Source organism: Oncorhynchus nerka, linkage group LG7 (assembly GCF_034236695.1).
Source record: "Oncorhynchus nerka isolate Pitt River linkage group LG7, Oner_Uvic_2.0, whole genome shotgun sequence".
Lineage (NCBI taxonomy): Eukaryota > Metazoa > Chordata > Actinopteri > Salmoniformes > Salmonidae > Oncorhynchus > Oncorhynchus nerka.
The window spans coordinates 31,965,588-31,984,927 of record NC_088402.1 but is presented as its reverse complement, the minus strand read 5'-3'; the positions used below and the strand labels follow the sequence as shown (position 1 = coordinate 31,984,927).

General features: G+C 43.9%; 1 protein-coding gene and 1 pseudogene across 1 annotated transcript; both read right to left on the bottom strand.

The window, feature by feature from the left end:
* Positions 1 to 983: 983 nt before the first annotated feature.
* Positions 984 to 3,069, bottom strand: LOC135572445 (uncharacterized; annotated as a pseudogene).
* A 13,751-nt stretch (positions 3,070 to 16,820) lies between these two features.
* Positions 16,821 to 19,086, bottom strand: LOC135572444 (uncharacterized). Its single transcript, XM_065020430.1, has 4 exons — positions 18,918 to 19,086; positions 18,749 to 18,807; positions 17,347 to 18,666; positions 16,821 to 17,189 (listed from the first exon to the last, which is right to left on the bottom strand). The coding sequence occupies exons 1-3, from the start codon at positions 18,938 to 18,940 to the stop codon at positions 17,348 to 17,350; spliced, it is 1,401 nt and encodes a 466-aa protein (XP_064876502.1). The 5' UTR covers positions 18,941 to 19,086; the 3' UTR covers positions 16,821 to 17,189; position 17,347.
* Between the last annotated feature and the right edge of the window lie 254 nt (positions 19,087 to 19,340).

The following is a 19,340-nucleotide window of genomic DNA, read 5'->3' as shown; positions in this document are numbered from 1 at the left end:
GATAAAATAGCTGCATTCACTGGTCCTAATAGTCATTTAAGCTTCCTGCCTGTGTCCAGTCAATTATTTGAAAAAAATTGTATCTGTACAAATCAAGGACTATTTCTCATGTAATGGTCTGATAACAGGTTTCCAACATGCATACAAAGGGTATTCTACGAATACGGCCTTAGCACAAATGACAGATCATTGGTTAAAGAGTATGGATGACAGGAAGTTAGTTGATGCAGTGTTGCTAGATTGCAGTGCTGCTTTTGATGTAGTTGCTCATGAACTGTTACTAGGTAAACTCAAATGTTATGTTTTTAAGTCTGCAGCTCTATCCTGGATGGAAAGCTATCTATCCAGGAGAAGGCAAAAGGTGTTCTTTTAATGGTAGCTTTTCAAACAGTAAAGATATGCTGTGATCTTCAAGGAAGCTGCCTAGGCCCACTTCTCTTTACCTCCAGTAATGAACAAAGCAAGAGTAGTAATATATGCCGATGACTCTACGATGTATACCGCAGCATCAGAATGTAATGAGCTAACAGATGTACTGACCTAAGACTGGTGTCTGAATGAGTTGATATGAACAAATTGTGTTGAACTTTTCTAAAACTAAATGTATTGTATTTGGTTGAAGATATGCTTGCTGATGAATAGAAGACATGTAGAGCAAGTGAAAAAAACAAAACTACAAGGCATCATGTTGGATGCAGCTTTATCATGGTCAGAACACATAGATAATATTGCTATTAAGATTGGTAAGGTAATTGCTGTTCCAAGAAAATGTTCAGAGTATGTAACATCTAGCATTCTGAATCATGTGATTCAATCCCTGGTCCTATCACACAGCAAATGTTAAGCCCAACACAGCTTCAGGCTCATCGTAGAGGTCCAGTCATGCAACAGCTTAACAAATGCCAGCATTCAAAAAGTCCTGCTGGACCAAGCAGACATGTCAGTAAAATAAACTTAATGGAGACAGTGAGACTGAACTTGGATAAGATTCAGCATTATTTATTAAAACCATTGAAGTACAGCGCCTGGCATCACTTCATGGTCTCAGCACCTAGAAGATAAACAGTAGATTATTAACGAGCAAACATGAAGACAGGCTGCCCAATTCTGATTACTACCCCCCCAATTTTCAAGAGCAGTGGCAAAAAGATCAATAAGCTGCCCGTGTAAACCTAACAGGCTAAGTAGCATAAAAATAAACAGCAATCACCTCAACTGGTGGTTACAGCTCTCACTTAGTCATGTTCTGGGCTCCCATCTAGAAGAGTGTGAGACTTGGGACGTAGGGAGTGCTGGGACCCTCCTGTTTGGCAGGTGGAGTGTGGTTTGCTGTGGCTTGTTAACACTTGAGCTGGTTTTGGAGTGGCTAGTGGAGGCACTACGCCCACTATGATTACTGTCTTTGAGCCGACTGATATGAGTGCCACCATAGCGTGCTGGGATGTTGTAGATGTAGACCAGAACAACGCTTTGAGGTGTGGTGGTACTGCTCTGGGTAGGTCCTCTGGCATAGCTAGGGATAGACTTCACAGCATTGGGAGTATAGCTGCGCTGATAGCTTTGCCTGGGGGCAGGTTTAGAGGTGCTTGGTTTCTGGACATAAGTTGAAGAACTGCCAGCCTGGGCAGAACTGTAGAGGATGGAGATTGGCCCACTACTTGCAACATAACTAGGCTGGTAGTCCCCCACCTGACCAGAGACTTGTCTGTGGTTGCTGTCGGCAGGTGTAGTGCTGCTTGGCTTCTGGTTGGCGGCAAGGACATTCTGGCTGTAGATTGAAGCACTGCCACCCTGGTTAGAGGTAAACATGCTCTGGCGTGGTGTTGCACCAAGGGTAGAGCCAGGCGTGTAGGTTCCATAGGAGTGTTTACTAGGCGTAGAACTCGGGGTAAAGAGACTGGAGCTAGACCCCAGGCTAAGTATAGGGATATTGCTGCTTTTGGAGGCAACATCTATACTCTGGGCATATTGACTAGAAGTTGAACCACTACTGGCGGAGGCATATCTACTCTGGTATGGCTTGACATATTGAGAGAAGCTGGGCTTGTACGCATTTGTTGCACTCCCACCTTCAGTAGACCCAAAATGCAGAGGACCTGGTCTAAATGAAGTTCCTGAAGAACCACGTGAGGGAGCTTGAAGGTAAGGGGTGGAAGCCATTTCCCTTACGGACTGGTAGATTCCACTTTGTGCCACAGAATTCTGGGGGGTTGCTTTGAATAAATGGCTTCTCAGGAAATTCTGAACAGATCCAGAGTTGCTTGAACGAGGCTGTAATGGAAAGGTTTTTGCTTCCCAACTTGAAACCATCTTCACTGCACTAGGGCTGGTGACACTTTGGCCTGAGGTTATACTGGCACGGGTGTGACGCTTGTTGTGGCTGACAGAGGTTCTACTGGCTATAGAGCCAGAGAGGCCTAACATTCTTGGGGCAGGCTGGATAGAGCTTGAAGCAGAGCCTCTGCGGGATAGTTCCTGGTTATGGGTGTTGGGGCCAGTCTCTCTGGGAGTAGCATCACTCTGGACAGATCTTGAAGTACTAAAAGTTGGTTTGATTGGATCCTGAGGATAGCCATCACCTGGTTGTTTCTGTTCATATTCCACTTGGGAAGAGCCAGAATACATGTAGCCTCTTAATCTCTGGGCATCTAAACAGATTAAGGGAATTAAGAGTCACCGCAATTTTAAGGCTGGTCTTCAACAAAACAAAAAACACAATGTATTGTTTATGCCTTACCATGTGGAGCACAAGCAGATCTTAAATGTTCTGAGAATATGGAGCAAAGCAACACGATCCTGTAAAGAAAATAAATTCAGTGCCTGTGCAACACAAGTGAAATTTAACATCAAAAGGTCAAGCAGGACCCATGTAGTAGATCAAAAACACATTGTTCAAAGACTCTTACCACAAATTAATTCCAAAAGCCATATCTAAGTACCAACAGACAAGCCACCACTATAGTTGCCAAGTTGAACCCTTAAGCCCACTGTGATTTACTATCTTGCTTTGTTGCCATACTAGCTGGGAGTATATTTATTGCCTGAACCTGCAACTGCCATTCAATCACTGGCTCATTGATTGATCACGTTCAGCTTTATGTCTTTGTTGAGAGAACAGATTTGAAATCAATCAAGGATGGAGGAAGGAAGAAGTTAGGGGAGAATTGCTTACTCCTCACGTTCTCTCTCCTCACCTCGTTCTCAAAGCCCATTGAAGAAGCCGATCAGAGGGGCGGGACCTCTGGCTTTCTCATCCAATGGGTTTTGAGAAGGAGACAAGGAGAGAGGACTCGAAGGGTAAGCAATTGAGATCTTCCCAATCAGAGAGTTAAGAAATTCATCCAAGCAAGAGGGCTATCGTTATGACATCACAATGACATGCAGCTGAACATGATCAATCAAGCAAACAGTGATGACGACTGCATTTTCATACAGGCAACCCAATTAAGATTTTTTTCCCACGCTAGTTGGTCTTTTTCAGAACTATTTTTCAGGGATGATCTGATGGTCAAAAGACCAATTAGTGAAGAAGAAAAAATCAGAATTGGAATGTGTGTCTAAACACAGCCAAACATACACCCAACTGATATACCAACTACACAAGGCAGTAAGGATGTGTTTCAACAAGCAGCCCAATTTAGATTTTTTCCCACCACTAGTCGGCCTTTCCACCAATCACATTGGATCTTTTCACATCAGATCTTTCTCAGAGCTGATCAGATTGGTCAAAAGACCAATTAGTTTATTAAAAGAAAATCTGATTTGGGCTGCCTGTCTAAACACAGCCCAAGTCACAGCGCAAGCGGGCCTAAATTTGCACCAGCAGAAATTCTGGATTTTATTTGAATGTTACAACCCACCAGCATGGCATTGTTTATTAATCAGAAACAGCTGCAAAGTTATTCCATGGAGCAATTTAAAATAGGGTGTGCAAACTTATGATTTTGGACCTTCACTTTTTTTTAAACCAGAAAATTATCTTTATTCTTTTCACTTTTTTAGCTAGTCTGTACTCAAAAATAAATTAACATAATAGATAATTATATATATATATATATATGGGGCCATATATATACATATATACGGCACTGCATCTCAGTGCAATAGGATGTATAACATCTGGCCGTGATTGGGAGACCCATAGGGCGGCGCACAATTGGCCCACATTAAATGCACTATGCATTATGTGGGTTGAATGCTGTAATAACACAGAATAAAACAATTCATAAAAGTCCCTTGACGGTAGTGACTGCTTATCACTTATTAACCATCATTTATTCACATTACATTACTTTATAAAATATTTCAGTTGTTGTGTATGTTACATTTGCTTTATTTTATTACTTTATTATTTAATACCAAATCATCATCTCTGTAGAGCTGCTGCCTATGCTGTCTGACAATTTCACAATTTTCGTAGTTCTTCAAAGTAAATAAGGCCTATAGATCATGTATTTTCAGGTAGATACCTCGCAAAGCAACTGCTGTCTATCCCTCTCGATCACGCATGCTTCTGTCTCTGCTCTTCCTCCCCTTCTCTTTCCTACACTAACCTAATGTAGCAGGCTTGAAAGAAACACAGAACTGACAAGTAGGCGCAAAATGGATTATGATTATGGTAGTTAATTACGTTTTCTGCGCTAAACTATTCGCCTGTTGGAAACGCCCTACTACATCGCACAGTTCGGGCTTGATCTGGTATGCACATTGAGCTCACAGAAAAAACTATTGAACAGATGTCTGTCAATTAACCGAAAAATAACCTACATTTCAGCTAATCAGTCAGCACCAGGATTACGTCTGTTATGATTATCACGTCACATTGTGCGATGTACACCCATTTAAAATCTTGATACCAATTAGACTAGATTGTACGATTTGCTTCAATTCTGTAATCACAATCTAAGATTGGTTTGAGGCCACGTCGACTGCAGCGGTGTATTTGATCTGGGCATGTGCCAGCACCAGCAGCGCACCCCTCACTCTATGTATGAGTGAAGTGAGTTCCGAAAAACTGTACATTTTCACAGACAGTAAAGCATGCATGTTAGCTAAAACTCTTCTCCAATAGAAATCCCCGATCACACTTTTAGGTGATGTCATGGTGGCTTTGGCTAGCTAAATTCATGTGTAGAAACATGTCATCGGGTCTAAAGGTCGTAATAACATGTTCAACTGTATGTTACCTGGCGCAAGTTATGACATTATATGAGGTTTCTGTGTTATGCACTATAGTCCATTACCATATATATGATTGAATATTATCTGCTGTTGGCTTGTGTGGATGTATTTATGTGTTATGCAACATAGCTGACTTGAAACATTGTTAACAGTTTCAGGGCCATGGGCCTTTCTCATGATGGAAAAATACAGAGTAGCATGAAGACAGGAACTGTTCAAGGAGTTGAGGGGGGCACATTCAGAGCGGGGTGTTGCGAGAACAAGCGGCCTTTTGTTAGATAACAGGAGCCAGGTGCGAGATAACGGTATTGAGCATGAGCACATGGATGTTCTTCACAGCAACAGTTACAGCTATCAACAGAAGCGCCAAGAGGCGGGGACCCGCCTGAGCGCCTGCAATAGGCTGAGCAAGTTTAAACCACGCCCAGCCCCTACTGTGATAGGCCAACAGACGGGTTGGAACTATGTCTATCACAATACTGTTTACATACATCCTGTCAGTTCTCTGTTTGCCCTGCGAGGTGGGACAGAGAGCCCGTATATACGAAAATTGCATTTACCACTTATTGCTTAGCTAATAAAAAAATACATAGTATACAATCGGTGACTCATTGTCATATTTATCCTGATACCAGATTCAAATTGACGCAACTCTAACATGGTGACCACCGACGTGATCTGGTAAAGGACATCGCTGGACATTGGTGTGCCAGCCGATTGGCCAGTACTGTCGTCGGACGGTGTGTCTCACAAATCCTGACCGGTCAACTAAAAAAGGTAGGCAGACACCTGTTGTGAAAAACTAAAGTTCTGCACATTGGAGTTATCCAAATATAGTTTTGTGAGACACCTGTTTGATGTAAGTAACAATTCTATTAATTTATATTGGTAAAGGATCATAAGGATTACATAGTGGTAAATGCAATTTTGAACTGATCGATCACTTTTACGGTATGACAGTGAATGTAATGTACTAGGTAGTTCGGCGAAGCTACTGGTTTATGTGAGGGTGGGTCGGCGAACCTACCAGTGGGAATGTGAGGTGAACGGCAATATAACTGTGAATGTAACGTACTAGGTAGTTCGGCGAAGCTACTGGTTTATATGAGGGTGGGTTGGCGAACCTACTTGTGTGAGTGTGGATGAACGGCAATATAACAGCGAATGTAATGTACTAGGTGGGTCGGCGTACCTACTGGTTTGTGTGGGTGAGTCGGCGTACTTACTGGTGTGAATGAAGATTTGATAAGGACAAATCGAATGATTGTGGTACATTAGTTATCAGTCGGCGTACTGATGACGGGCTGAATGATCTACGGATAATAGTACAGGCAAGAGACCTGTGTTATATTGGAAATAAGATAAGTTCCTCGAGTGACTGTGGTACATTAGTTATTAGTCGGCATACAATAACAGTTGAATGACCTAAGGGTAATGAGATGGGTTTTATTGGAAATAAGTTAAGTTCACTGAATGAATGTAGTACATTGGGTATTGAGTGGGAATAGCTAATACCAGTTTGAACGACCTACGGGTATTTCTTGAAGTCATACTGTTAATTGACTAAGGAGGTAGCGTCATATATACATATATTCATATACATAGCTCATATATCAAGCACATATATTTAGGTGGCCTTAGTGCCCTCAGGCTGCTTTAGAGCCTAAAGCTTGCACAACACACCCCATGACTGAGACACAATGGTTCCCCATTGTCACAAGGATGCTAACCGCACAAACAGTTATAGAGCGCCAAACTAACCCGCCTGACTCAAGTCATTGCACGCACCCCTGTCAAAACATTTCATTCCCCCTTATCTCACGACTCCTTGACACACAGACATTTCATCGCACAAACACTCACACCCAGCCAGTAACTGCCAGTTTCAGTTCCCCTTATCTCACGACTCCTGGACACACAGACATTTCATCGCACGAACACACACACTTCACTCCCCTCTCTACTGGTCGGGTGCCAAGAGCAGAGGACTCTGCTGTGCACCAATGGGGCTCCTGCTCTGGCTAGAGCAGGCCCGCCTCCAACTCTTCAGGACCAGTCAGAAGACCAACACGACAAGACTCTACCTACATTATTCCATGTATAAAATCTGCTGTAACCTCTGTCTAGGACCCTTTTCAGCTGACTCCTTACTGAGTCATATGACTAGGTCCGCGCACGCTTAACTGCAGGACAAGATATCTTTGACGCAATAAACTGCCTTTTTGTTACAGCTGAAATCCACTCTGTCCAGCGTCCATGATTTGGTCTCACTCTCCAGTATTTGAACACCAACAAAACTTGGTAGCAGAGGATGGTTTTCATCCTGAATTATATCCACGATAAGTCAGTGTGAGAGGCGAGACAATCATCCGGTTCGAATCAGACGGAAGAGTGACCTGTAGTCCAGGAGACCTTCAACCATTCGACTTGCCTCAGGAAACTGATCAGTGAGCTCAACCAAAAGGTAAGCAGAGCCTGTTAAATCAAAATCTGCATATTGTATCTTAGCCTACAACCAAATTTTGATCAGTAGTACTGAGTGTGAGTATGAATCGTTGCTAAATTGCTACTAAAACTGTGAAGGCATAGTTCAAAAGATATCTTGTGCATAATAGAACCTTTTATGAAATGTCTGTATGATTTGTTAATGTGTTGACCAAATGAATAAGTGAACTGAAATCTGCATAGAAAACCGTCCTATTGATTAGGTTGTGTATGAAGTGAAGTTAAATGAATAAATGAACTGAAATCTGCATAGAAAACCGTCCTATTGATTAGGTTGTGTATGAAGTGAAGTTAAATGAATAAATGAACTGAAATCTGCATAGAAAACCGTCCTATTGATTAGGTTGTGTATGAAGTGAAGTTAAATGAATTGATGGACTGAAATCTGCATAGAAAACTGTCCTATTCTTGAATAGGTTGTGTATGAAGTGAGGTCAGGTAGAATTAATATAACCAGATTTGACGTTCCACGATTCCGTGACTGGGGATGCATTGGTGCCCAATTCAGAGAAAACATTTGTTGAGGAATAATTGCCATGCTGTGAATACATAAACGGTGTAAAATTGACGGCCGCCGAGCCCAAATACTGCCCATACCAGTCGCCGAGCTGTGAATTAACCCAGCCGTCGTGCTGAATACTGACTGATTGCTGTTTTCCTATCTGCTGTTGGTATTCCCCAGGATGCTAATATTATTCTGATAATTATTACACACCCGCCTGTAATTACTAATATATTGTTCCAAGAGGTGATTGCTGAATTATTTTTAGAAAGTATTTAAGTAATTCGCTGAACAACTTTAGGTTTTCCAATTCCTATCGATATTTCCTAAAGAGATAGAATTATTCTGACAATTGTTATAGAACCGCTTGCTAATATATTGTTCCGGGAGGTGATTGGTGAATTATTTTTAGAAAGTATTTAAATAATTCACTGAACAAATCCGACTATGCAGAAAGAGCTAGAGGACGCAGTAGAGGAAGCAAGAGCAAGTGAGACGGAGAGGAACAAGATACACATGTTCAAAAAGGAGGGCACGAGAGAGAGAGAGAGCAGAAGCAGAGCTAAAGATAGGGACATGGGCGATAGGGGAGTGTAGGAGGGTGCAACCTAAGAAGAACCCAGACATAATGTGCATGGTCTCTGCAACGTCAGCAGATACCAAAGCTCCACACGACTATTCTCCCACAGCCTCCCAAAACTGACAACACCTACACGGCATCTGCTCCTCCCACACTATATCCAGAAATACCAATAGAGGTGGCCCAACCTCCACCATATTCAATGGGGCACAATCAACGTGGCCCGTCTCACAACCCGTTCAAAGGCAACCCTTTCCTCACCAGGACCCAACCCGCAATACAGGCGGGCCAGCTGAATGGGGCTATGAGCTTCGGAATAACAGGAGAGCAGATTGTGTGTGAGCAACAATGGAAGTAGTGGAAGTATCCACCAACCCTCCCTCTTCAACACCTGATCGCCCAGTAAGAATTATGATGATGCCACTCCTGCCGACGCCCACACTGTCTGAAACCCAAGAAGTGTACTGGCTAAAATGCCTACCCACAGGGCCTGCCACCCCTCACATCCAGTTTAAGTTCAACCAACTGAAAGCTCAAATCTACACTCTGCACCCATATAAGACTCCCCAAGCTGAGACACTGATGACTGCCCCTACACTGAAGACTGGGACGAAGACATGATGCACCTGACCCCACCTATCAGGTGTTGTACCATTGTGTGTGGCCCAGAGGGGGTGGCAGCACCGGTCATCCTACGACCAAGGAACCTCCATGCACCCCTGGCCTGGACGGCTGAAGCATCAACAGCTTTTGCACTCCTGAAAACGGATCTATCAGCGGCAGCAGCGCTGATTGCACCTGACTATAACATTAAGTTCCATTTGGATGTTTCTGAAAAGGAAGGATTCACCTCGTCCGTCCTATTCCAGAAACAAGAGGGGAGAGAAGGGTATTGATGTACCACTCCTCCAAACTTGACCACATTGAGGTAGGACAGACAACATGCTCCAGATACGTTGCTGCAGTAGCAAAAGCTATTGAGAAAACAGCTCACCTTGTGATGTGTCATCCATTGGAGATCCACACCCATCATGGCGTTGCTGCGTATCTCATGAGTAAAGAATTCACGTTCAGTGCTGAAAGAAAAACCAAGATCCAGAACAAATGCACACAGTCACATATCACGTTTGTTAACACCGACAAAAATATGGCAGATGCACTCAACGCTGAAGAAGGACTGCCCCACTCTTGTGCTGAAAGAGCGGCACAAGAACTAAAACTGAGACCAGACCTGAAGAATGAACCACTGACCAATCCCAACCAATGGCTGTACACTGATGGCTGCTGCTACAAAGGAGAAGAAGGAAACATAGCAGCCTATGCGGTGGTACAGCAACTCCCAGACGGCTCACATGTCACCCTTGAGTCAGCCGTCATCCCTCAACCAGCATCTGCCCAATTAGCTGAAATCATCGGATTGACGCAGGCCCTCATCAGAGGAAAAGGAAAGACTGTGAATATCTATACAGACTCAGCCTATGCCCATGGAGCAGTCCACACTGATGGACCCAGAACTTTACGAGAAGCACATGGCCCCACACACGAAGGCAAACTGAAGACCCTTCAAAAGGTCTCGCACATCTGGTGGCACCCTCACATGAAAGAAATTACTGACTTACTTTCTGACGAATGCAACGTATGTGGCAGCCACAACCCAAAGAAACCATATCAAACACCAATGGGCTCATACCCAGTACCTAATGCATGTTTTCAGGACATTAGCATAGACTACACCGACATGGCCCCGACAATGTATCTAAAGGAAAACACTATCTCCTAGTTATGGTAGATGGGTTCTCCAAATGGGTAGAAGCAATACCAACAGCAAGGGAGGATGCTAGGTCAGTCGTTAAGTGGCTACAAACCGAACTAATACCCAGGTATGGCATCCCAAGACAAATCAGATTTGACAAATGGCTCACATTTCAGTAACAAACACCTAAGACAGGTGGAAGAAAGATTTGGCATAACACACAGATTCGGTTCTGTGTACCACCCCCCCGGTCCCAAGGTCTGGTGGAACGCCAAACCTAACGCTGAAAGCTAAGATAGCTAAAGTATGTGCAGGTACGAAGTTGACATGGGTTGAAGTCCTGCCTCTGGTGCTGATGTCCATGAGAGCCTCACCAGGAGCAGGCACCCATCTCTCTCCTCATGAGATAATGACTGGTAGAGTCATGCCTGGTCCACCAAGGGAGGGAGGTCATATGCCCGCTCTTGATGTACAACCAATTGAAATGTCGGATTATGTAAAAAAAATTGACGGAACTTTCTGCAGCACTCTTCTCAGGTTCGCAAGGTCCAAGAAGGGGAGCTGCCGGGGGACACGCCACTACTGAAGGTAAAAGTTGGTGACTGAGTGAGGGTTAAAGTCCACAAGAGAAAGTGGCTGGAACCCAGGTGGACTGGACCGTACGAAGTGAAGGAGGTTACTTCACACTCAGTCCAGGTCAAAGGTAAATCAGGCGCACCTTGGCACCACCTTACACATTGCACCCCAGCCCCAACTCCTTCCAGAACACTGACAGAAGTCAGAGCTGATTTGAGCGGCCTAAATTCGATTCCAAATGAAGACACTCCTGACTCAGGTGATGCGGCATCAAACTCCGCCTTCCCTGAAAAAGGAACCTCGCCCAGTTAGAGGGACATTTCTCCCTCCCTGGGTAAGGCTAGGGATATCTGGCCTCTTATTTGTGATATTCCTACTGATATTTGGGGTGTCCCTGGGCACTTTCACATGGTTAATAGATCATCTATCACACCCTAAAACATCACGTACACTCACCCCAACGCTCATCCCTAACACCGTCTCTGACATCACTCCCTACAATCACTCCCGTCCCAAGCGTAGTACTGCACCCACAAACCAACAATGCACCCCTGACAAGGTTAGAAGCACCGTCTTATGTGTGCCCTCTAATGCTACCACCACCATTACCCTGCCCTGGGGGGTATTGGGAAATGCTAGGAATGAATTAGGAGGGCATGCACTGGTTTACGCCAGGTTTGAATGGTACATGACTAAAGGGGGGTATATGGACTGGTCATGGAAAAACCTGGTGACGGAGACTGGTCCAGACTGGTCCAGTTATTCGTCGGGACAACCTGTTCTGAATTGGAGAAGAAGATTGTCGCTGACCAGGACTGGCTCCAACCTCAAACTAATTGTTCGACCAAGCTCTGACACGGGTTGTCAGGATTTTGTACTTGCCCCATATGTAGATACTAGCGAGGCTCCACGCTACTGGCAATTAAAAATCTGCATTTCAAAACTGGCTCAGCCCTCTGCTGTCACTGTCTGGGATGATACAACAATACCAGTCTCTACATCTAAGGGGAAGGGTGAATGGGGTCCTGCTATTTTAGTCACCACTCCCACCACCTCTGATGACACCATTCTTACTGCCACCGGAATCTCCGGTTTCTCCAACAATTGGCTTTTATTGACCGAGCAAGCAGCCAACACGACCCTGCAAAGCTGTGTCGTTTGCATGGGAGCTAGACCTTTACTCCACATAGTACCAGCTGCTATTACCGGGGATTGCATGATGCCCCTTATGAACAAAGATAACCCACCTGCAAATTGTTCACAGTGGGACGTTGTTTATCCGGTAGTCTCCACCATTGTCAAGAAACCGATATTCTCCTCTAGTGTGGCTAGAGCTAACTTCACATGCATCAACATGACAGGAGGAGGGACATTGTTGGGCGTCCAAGATCTGCTCACCCGCATACAAGCCCTGGGTCCTGAAATTTGGCCTACCAGGACCAAGCGCACGGTGGGCCCTTCAGCTGGGGACCCAACTTACATTGATGCAATTGGCGTCTCCAGGGGGGTACCAGATGAGTATGAATTGGTTGACCAAGTAGCCGCGGGTTTTGATTCAACAATTTCCCCTCTCTACTGGTCGGGTGCCAAGAGCAGAGGACTCTGCTGTGCACCAATGGGGCTCCTGCTCTGGCTAGAGCAGGCCCGCCTCCAACTCTTCAGGACCAGTCAGAAGACCAACACGACAAGACTCTACCTACATTATTCCATGTATAAAATCTGCTGTAACCTCTGTCTAGGACCCTTTTCAGCTGACTCCTTACTGAGTCATATGACTAGGTCCGTGCACGCTTAACTGCAGGACAAGATATCTTTGACGCAATAAACTGCCTTTTTGTTACAACTGAAATCCACTCTGTCCAGCGTCCATGATTTGGTCTCACTCTCCAGTATTTGAACACCAACAGTAGCAACGTTGACATGAAAAAAAGTGGCAAATTGGTATTGGAAATAATTCTAAAAATTATATGATACACACCCCAAATGTACTTAACAATGACTAGTCAAGAGGCTGAGAAGGTGTTGAAAACTTTGAAGTCCACTTTAGAAATAAATGGTGGTAGAAGCGGGGAGAAAAGCTATACAGGGAGTGGACAGAAGAAGGCAGCATTGCCGCGCCCAACGGGCTCCCAGTCGACAGGGAGCCTGGGTTGATATTGGAGACGCTAAAACGGAGAATAAGGAGAATCCTCGCTGGGGAAAAGCTTGGGCCTTTGAATTGTAATGTTTTCTGGGAATTGTCTCGGTGCCGGAGTTTGCTAGTATAGACAATTATAATCGTATGGTTATTGGCGGGGAAACTCAATCATTTGAATGGCGTTGGGGTAACGTTTTTTCCTTCGATGCGGGGGACTGGGGTTCGTGTCTCAGCCTTGACATCGATAGACAAAAATTCATTTAGATTGTAATTCAAATATTTATGGGTTTTGCCCGGATTGATACGGTTATTAGTATTTGTTCAAGATATGACTGAACGTTTTGATAGTTTGTTTAGGTTGAATTGAGAGACTAATTCGTTCGAGATAATGGCGAGGAAATTTCTATGTAATACATTGTGTTTCCCAAATGATCACTGGAATAGCCTATTGGGAATGGAGTCGTGGCTGCTTTCATGGCTCGCCCAGGTGGTCTGATCAGCCACAGGGGGGTGCCATTTGAATAAGGAATTTGTGGTCATAGTTAATATTTTTTTTATATATATATATATATATATTTTTTTTTTTTAATTTTTTTTTTTTATTATATATATATATATATATTTTTTAATGTTTTTTTTTTAAAGTAAATTAATTATAGTGGAGTTGAATTAACCTATATAAGGACTTTAGAAATAGCCATCATAGACATGTTTTTCAAAAAAATCCATGAGTTTAGATAAAGCCAAACAGTGAGACATTTAGTTAAAATTTGGAAACATGAGAAAAAGAGCTATAGACAGATAGGGGGAAAAGGCAGACAGAAGAGCCCTCCCCCGCACTGCAGAGACCTTGAAGGTTGGAGAGCAGAGAGGAGAAGTTTTAGAAGGGGAGCCAGGACGAGCAAAGATAACAGAATGTGTAGATAACAGTTACTGAGTGGAGACAAAAGGAATAATTGGACATGTGGAGAATGAAAGGGGCGCTCCTACATGATAATGTCAGAACATAAGGATAATACTAATCTTACCTAAGTCATTATTTAGAGTTGGTAAGGTTGTTACCTGGGCAGAGCCAGGTATCAAATGGGGGGAGGGTGTCCGTATGGGGATTGCATGATAGCCAACTTGGGACAGTTCTGGGATTGGAGAAGAGGGTATCCTTGTAGCATAGGGGATCCCACAAAGGTGGATAGGTTTTCCATGATATGGGGGAAACCTGGGAGCACTGTTGAACTCTGTAAAGGTGAATAAATCCTAATAACCATCAAAACCATTAAGCTCTCTGATGCAGGCACTTACACCCTCGGACTACAAAGGACCGGGACAGACACGATGGGTGTGTTTTCTATTAAGGTACTGCCAAAACCACAGAGGTCCCAGACGAACCAGAGCCAGACACACTCCTCTACCACCCCTGGACCGAGCCTACCACCCACCACCACTGTGTCAAATCCCATTCAGGTAATTAACGTTAGAGACGATTCAGCTATTGATCAATTAGGCACTGAGACTGGTTTTGATGGTACTGAGACTGGTTTTGACAATTTGTGGCTGTCTTATATGAGGTATACAGCTAAGACCCTGAAAAGAAAGGCAATTACAGTTGCATCACGGGTACAGGTAGTGGCATGGACTATGGGAGATTGCCTGAACCTGATTGCAGTAATAACATGACCATCAATGCCACTTGGCAGGTTGCAGGCCTAAACCAAACTAGTGGTCTGGCTGATGTGTGGTGGATATGTGGACCCAAAAGAATACTGAGACCCATTCTTAGAGGAGACTGGCAAGGTACGTCTGCTCTGACCAGTTTGATAATTCCACTGACCATTGTTGATGTTACTGCTGAACAGCTGTTGGGTTCTGTATCCAGGGGGCCTGAAAACATTACATCCCATGGGAGACATAGACGTAGTGCTCCATGGACGGAGGATGTAGTTGACATACACACTAATCTGTTGGGGTTGCCTGTTGGGGTTCCTCATTAATTTCAGGCATTGGGTAGGAATGACGGACTCTGGCACTTACTACCTATTATAGGTCCAGCCATAGTGGATGCAAGACAGACTGCATGGATTAATTATATCTACTATAATCAACAGCATTTTGTGAATTACTCCTGTGATGCACTCACTGGTATGTCTGAACAGCTGGAGGCCACATCTAGGGTTGCCAGACAGAATAGACGTGGTAGTATATCTAAGGCCCTTAGTGGGCTTGATGCACTATCTGCTGAGATGAGGACCATGGCGGGGGTGGAGGAGTCTGGACTGTTCTCTTGGTTGGGAGCCTGGTTTGGTAAGTACACTGGTATGGCAGTTACTGGATTTCTGACCCTAATTCTTGTATTTTTATTATTGATGTGTTGTGCTGCTTGCATCATACCGTGTTTTAAGAAGTGTTACAGATGTGAAGGCTTCAGGCATGATGCCTTTGCTTGATGCTCCAGTTGGAGATGCTGATACTGAATCATGCTTTCAGGGGAAACATGTGTCTCTTTTGTTGAATCAGAGGGTATGTTTATTACAAAACCACACGACATCGCAAATTACTTTAATGAATATTTTACAGGCAAAGTGGACAAGTTGAGGAATGCTATGATTCCAACTGATGGCTCCATGTTATATACCCTTATAAAAAATTGTATCAGGCAATGCATGTTCAAATTTCACCAAGTAGAAAGGGAAGAAGTAGAAAGGATGCTGTTGTCTCTTTCGGATGACAATTCACCTGGTACAGATAATCTTCACGCCAAATTGCTTAGAGTTACAGCTGACCAACTATCTACCCTAATCTCTAAAATGTTTAATAAGTGTTTGATGTATGGGGTGTTCCCAGAAGTCTGGAAAGAGTCCAAGGTTATTCCACTACCTAAGGATAAAAAAAGCTGCATTCACTGGTCCTAATAGTCATCATATAAGCTTCCTGCCTGTGTCCAGTCAATTTGGAAAAATTTGTATCTGTACAAATCAAGGACTAGTTCTCATGTAATGGTCTGATAACAGGTTTCCAACATGCATTCAAAGGGTATTCTACAAATACGGCCTTAGCACAAATGACAGATCATTGGTTAAAGAGTATGGATGACAGGAAGTTAGTTGATGCAGTGTTGCTAGATTTCAGTGCTGCTTTTGATGTTGCTCATGAACTGTTACTAGGTAAACTCAAATGTTATGTTTTTAAGTCTGCAGCTCTATCCTGGATGGAAAGCTATCTATCCAGGAGAAGGCAAAAGGTGTTCTTTAATGGTAGCTTTTCTAACAGTAAAGAGATACGCTGTGATCTTCCTCAAGGAAGCTGCCTAGGCCCACTTCTCTTTACCTCCAGTAATGAACAAAGCAAGAGTAGTAATATATGCCGATGACTCTACGATGTATACCGCAGCATCAGAATGTAATGAGCTAACAGATGTACTGAGTAGTGACCTAAGGTGTCCGAATGAGTTGATATGAACAAATTGTGTTGAACTTTTCTAAAACTAAATGTATTGTATTTGGTTGAAGATACGCTTGCTGATGATCCCTTATTGAATTTGTCGATGAATAGAAGACATGTAGAGCAAGTGAAAAAACAGAACTACAAGGTATCATGTTGGATGCAGCTTTATCATGGTCAGAACACAGATACTATTGCTATTAAGATTGGTAAGGTAATTGCTGTTCCAAGAAAATGTTCAGAGTATGTAACATCTAGCATTCTGAATCATGTGATTCAATCCCTGGTCCTATCACACATCAAATGTTAAACCCAACACAGCTTCAGGCTCATTGTAGAAGTCCAGTCATGCAACATCTTAACAAATGCCAGCATTCAAAAAGTCCTGCTGGACCAAGCAGACATGTCAGTAAAAAAAACTTAATGGATACAACAGTGAGACTGAACTTGGATAAGATTCAGCGTTTTCTATTAAAACCATTGAAGTACAGCGCCTGGCATCACTTCATGGTCTCAGCACCTAGAAGATAAACAGTAGATTATTAACAAGCAAACATGAAGACAGGCTGCCCAATTCTGATTACTACCCAATTTTCAAGAGCAGAGTGGCAAAAAGATCAATAAGCTGCCCGTGTAAACCTAACAGGCTAAGTAGCATAAAAACAAACACCAATCACCTCATCTTGACTTCACAGCATTGGGAGTATAGCTGCGCTGATAGCTTTGCCTGGGGGCAGGTTTAGAGGTGCTTGGTTTCTGGACATAAGTTGAAGAACTGCCAGCTTTGGCAGAACTGTAGAGGATGGAGATTGGCCCACTACTTACAACATAAGTAGGCTGGTAGTCCCCCACCTGACCAGAGACTTGTCTGTGGTTGCTGTCGGCAGGTGTAGTGCTACCTGGCTTCTGGTTGGCAGCAAGGACATTCTGGCTGTAGATTGAAGCACTGCCACCCTGGTTAGAACTGTAGAGGATGGAGATTGGCCCACTACTTGCAACATAACTAGGCTGGTAGTCCCCCACCTGACCAGAGACTTGTCTGTGGTTGCTGTCGGCAGGTGTAGTGCTGCTTGGCTTCTGGTTGGCGGCAAGGACATTCTGGCTGTAGATTGAAGCACTGCCACCCTGGTTAAAGGTAAACATGCTCTGGCGTGGTGTTGCACCAAGGGTAGAGCCAGGCTTGTAGGTTCCATAGGAGTTTCTACTAGGCGTAGAACTCGGGGTAAAGTGACTGGAGCTAGACCCCAGGCTAAGTATAGGGATACTGCTGCTTTTGGAGGCAACATCTATACTCTGGGCATATTGACTAGAAGTTGAACCACTACTGGCGGAGGCATATCTACTCTGGTATGGCTTGACATATTGAGAGAAGCTGGGCTTGTACGCATTTGTTGCACTCCCACCTTCAGTAGACCCAAAATGCAGAGGACCTGGTCTAAATGAAGTTCCTGAAGAACCACGTGAGGGAGCTTGAAGGTAAGGGGTGGAAGCCATTTCCCTTACGGACTGGTAGATTCCACTTTGTGCCACAGAATTCTGGGGGGTTGCTTTGAATAAATGGCTTCCCAGGAAATTCTGAACAGATCCAGAGGTGCTTGAACGAGGCTGTAATGGAAAGGTTTTGGGCTGGATTCCCTTTGCTTCCCAACTTGAAACCATCTTCACTGCACTAGGGCTGGTGACACTTTGGCTTGAGGTTAAACTGGCACGGGTGTGACGCTTGTTGTGGCTGACAGAGGTTCTACTGGCTATAGAGCCAGAGAGGCCTAACATTCTTGGGGCAGGCTGGATAGAGCTTGAAGCAGAGCCTCTGCGGGATAGTTCCTGGTTATGGGTGTTGGGGCCAGTCTCTCTGGGAGTAGCATCACTCTGGACAGATCTTGAAGTACTAAAAGTTGGTTTGATTGGATCCTGAGGATAGCCATCACCTGGTTGTTTCTGTTCATCTTCCACTTGGGAAGAGCCAGAATACATGTAGCCTCTTAATCTCTGGGCATCTAAACAGATTAAGGGAATTATGAGTCGCCGCAATTTTAAGGCTGGTCTTCAACAAAACACAATGTATTGTTTATGCCTTACCATGTGGAGCACAAGCAGATCTTAAATGTTCTGAGAATATGGAGCAAAGCAACACGATCCTGTAAAGAAAATAAATTCAGTGCCTGTGCAACACAAGTGAAATTTAACATCAAAAGGTCAAGCAGGACCCATGTAGTAGATCAAAAACACATTGTTCAAAGACTCTTACCACAAATTAATTCCAAAAGCCATATCTAAGTACCAACAGACAAGCCACCACTATAGTTGCCAAGTTGAACCCTTAAGCCCACTGTGATTTACTATCTTGCTTTGTTGCCATACTAGCTGGGAGTATATTTATTGCCTGAACCTGCAACTGCCATTCAATCACTGGCTCATTGATTGATCACGTTCAGCTTTATGTCTTTGTTGAGAGAACAGATTTGAAATCAATCAAGGATGGAGGAAGGAAGAAGTTAAGGGGAGAATTGCTTACTCCTCACGTTCTCTCTCCTCACCTCCTTCTCAAAACCCATTGAAGAAGCAGATCAGAGGGGCGGGAACTCTGGCTTTCTCATCCAATGGGTTTTGAGAAGGAGACAAGGAGAGAGGACTCGAAGAGTAAGCAATTGAGATATTCCCAATCAGAGAG

Bases quoted from the DNA above. Each gene is read 5' to 3' on its own strand.
- LOC135572444 (XM_065020430.1), bottom strand. From the start codon at position 18,940: ATGGCTTTTGGAATTAATTTGTG. The intron at 18,808-18,917 runs GTAAGAGTCTTT...TTTTCTTTACAG, and splicing joins GCTTTTGGAATTAATTTGTG to GATCGTGTTGCTTTGCTCCA. The intron at 18,667-18,748 runs GTAAGGCATAAA...TAATCTGTTTAG, and splicing joins ATCTGCTTGTGCTCCACATG to ATGCCCAGAGATTAAGAGGC.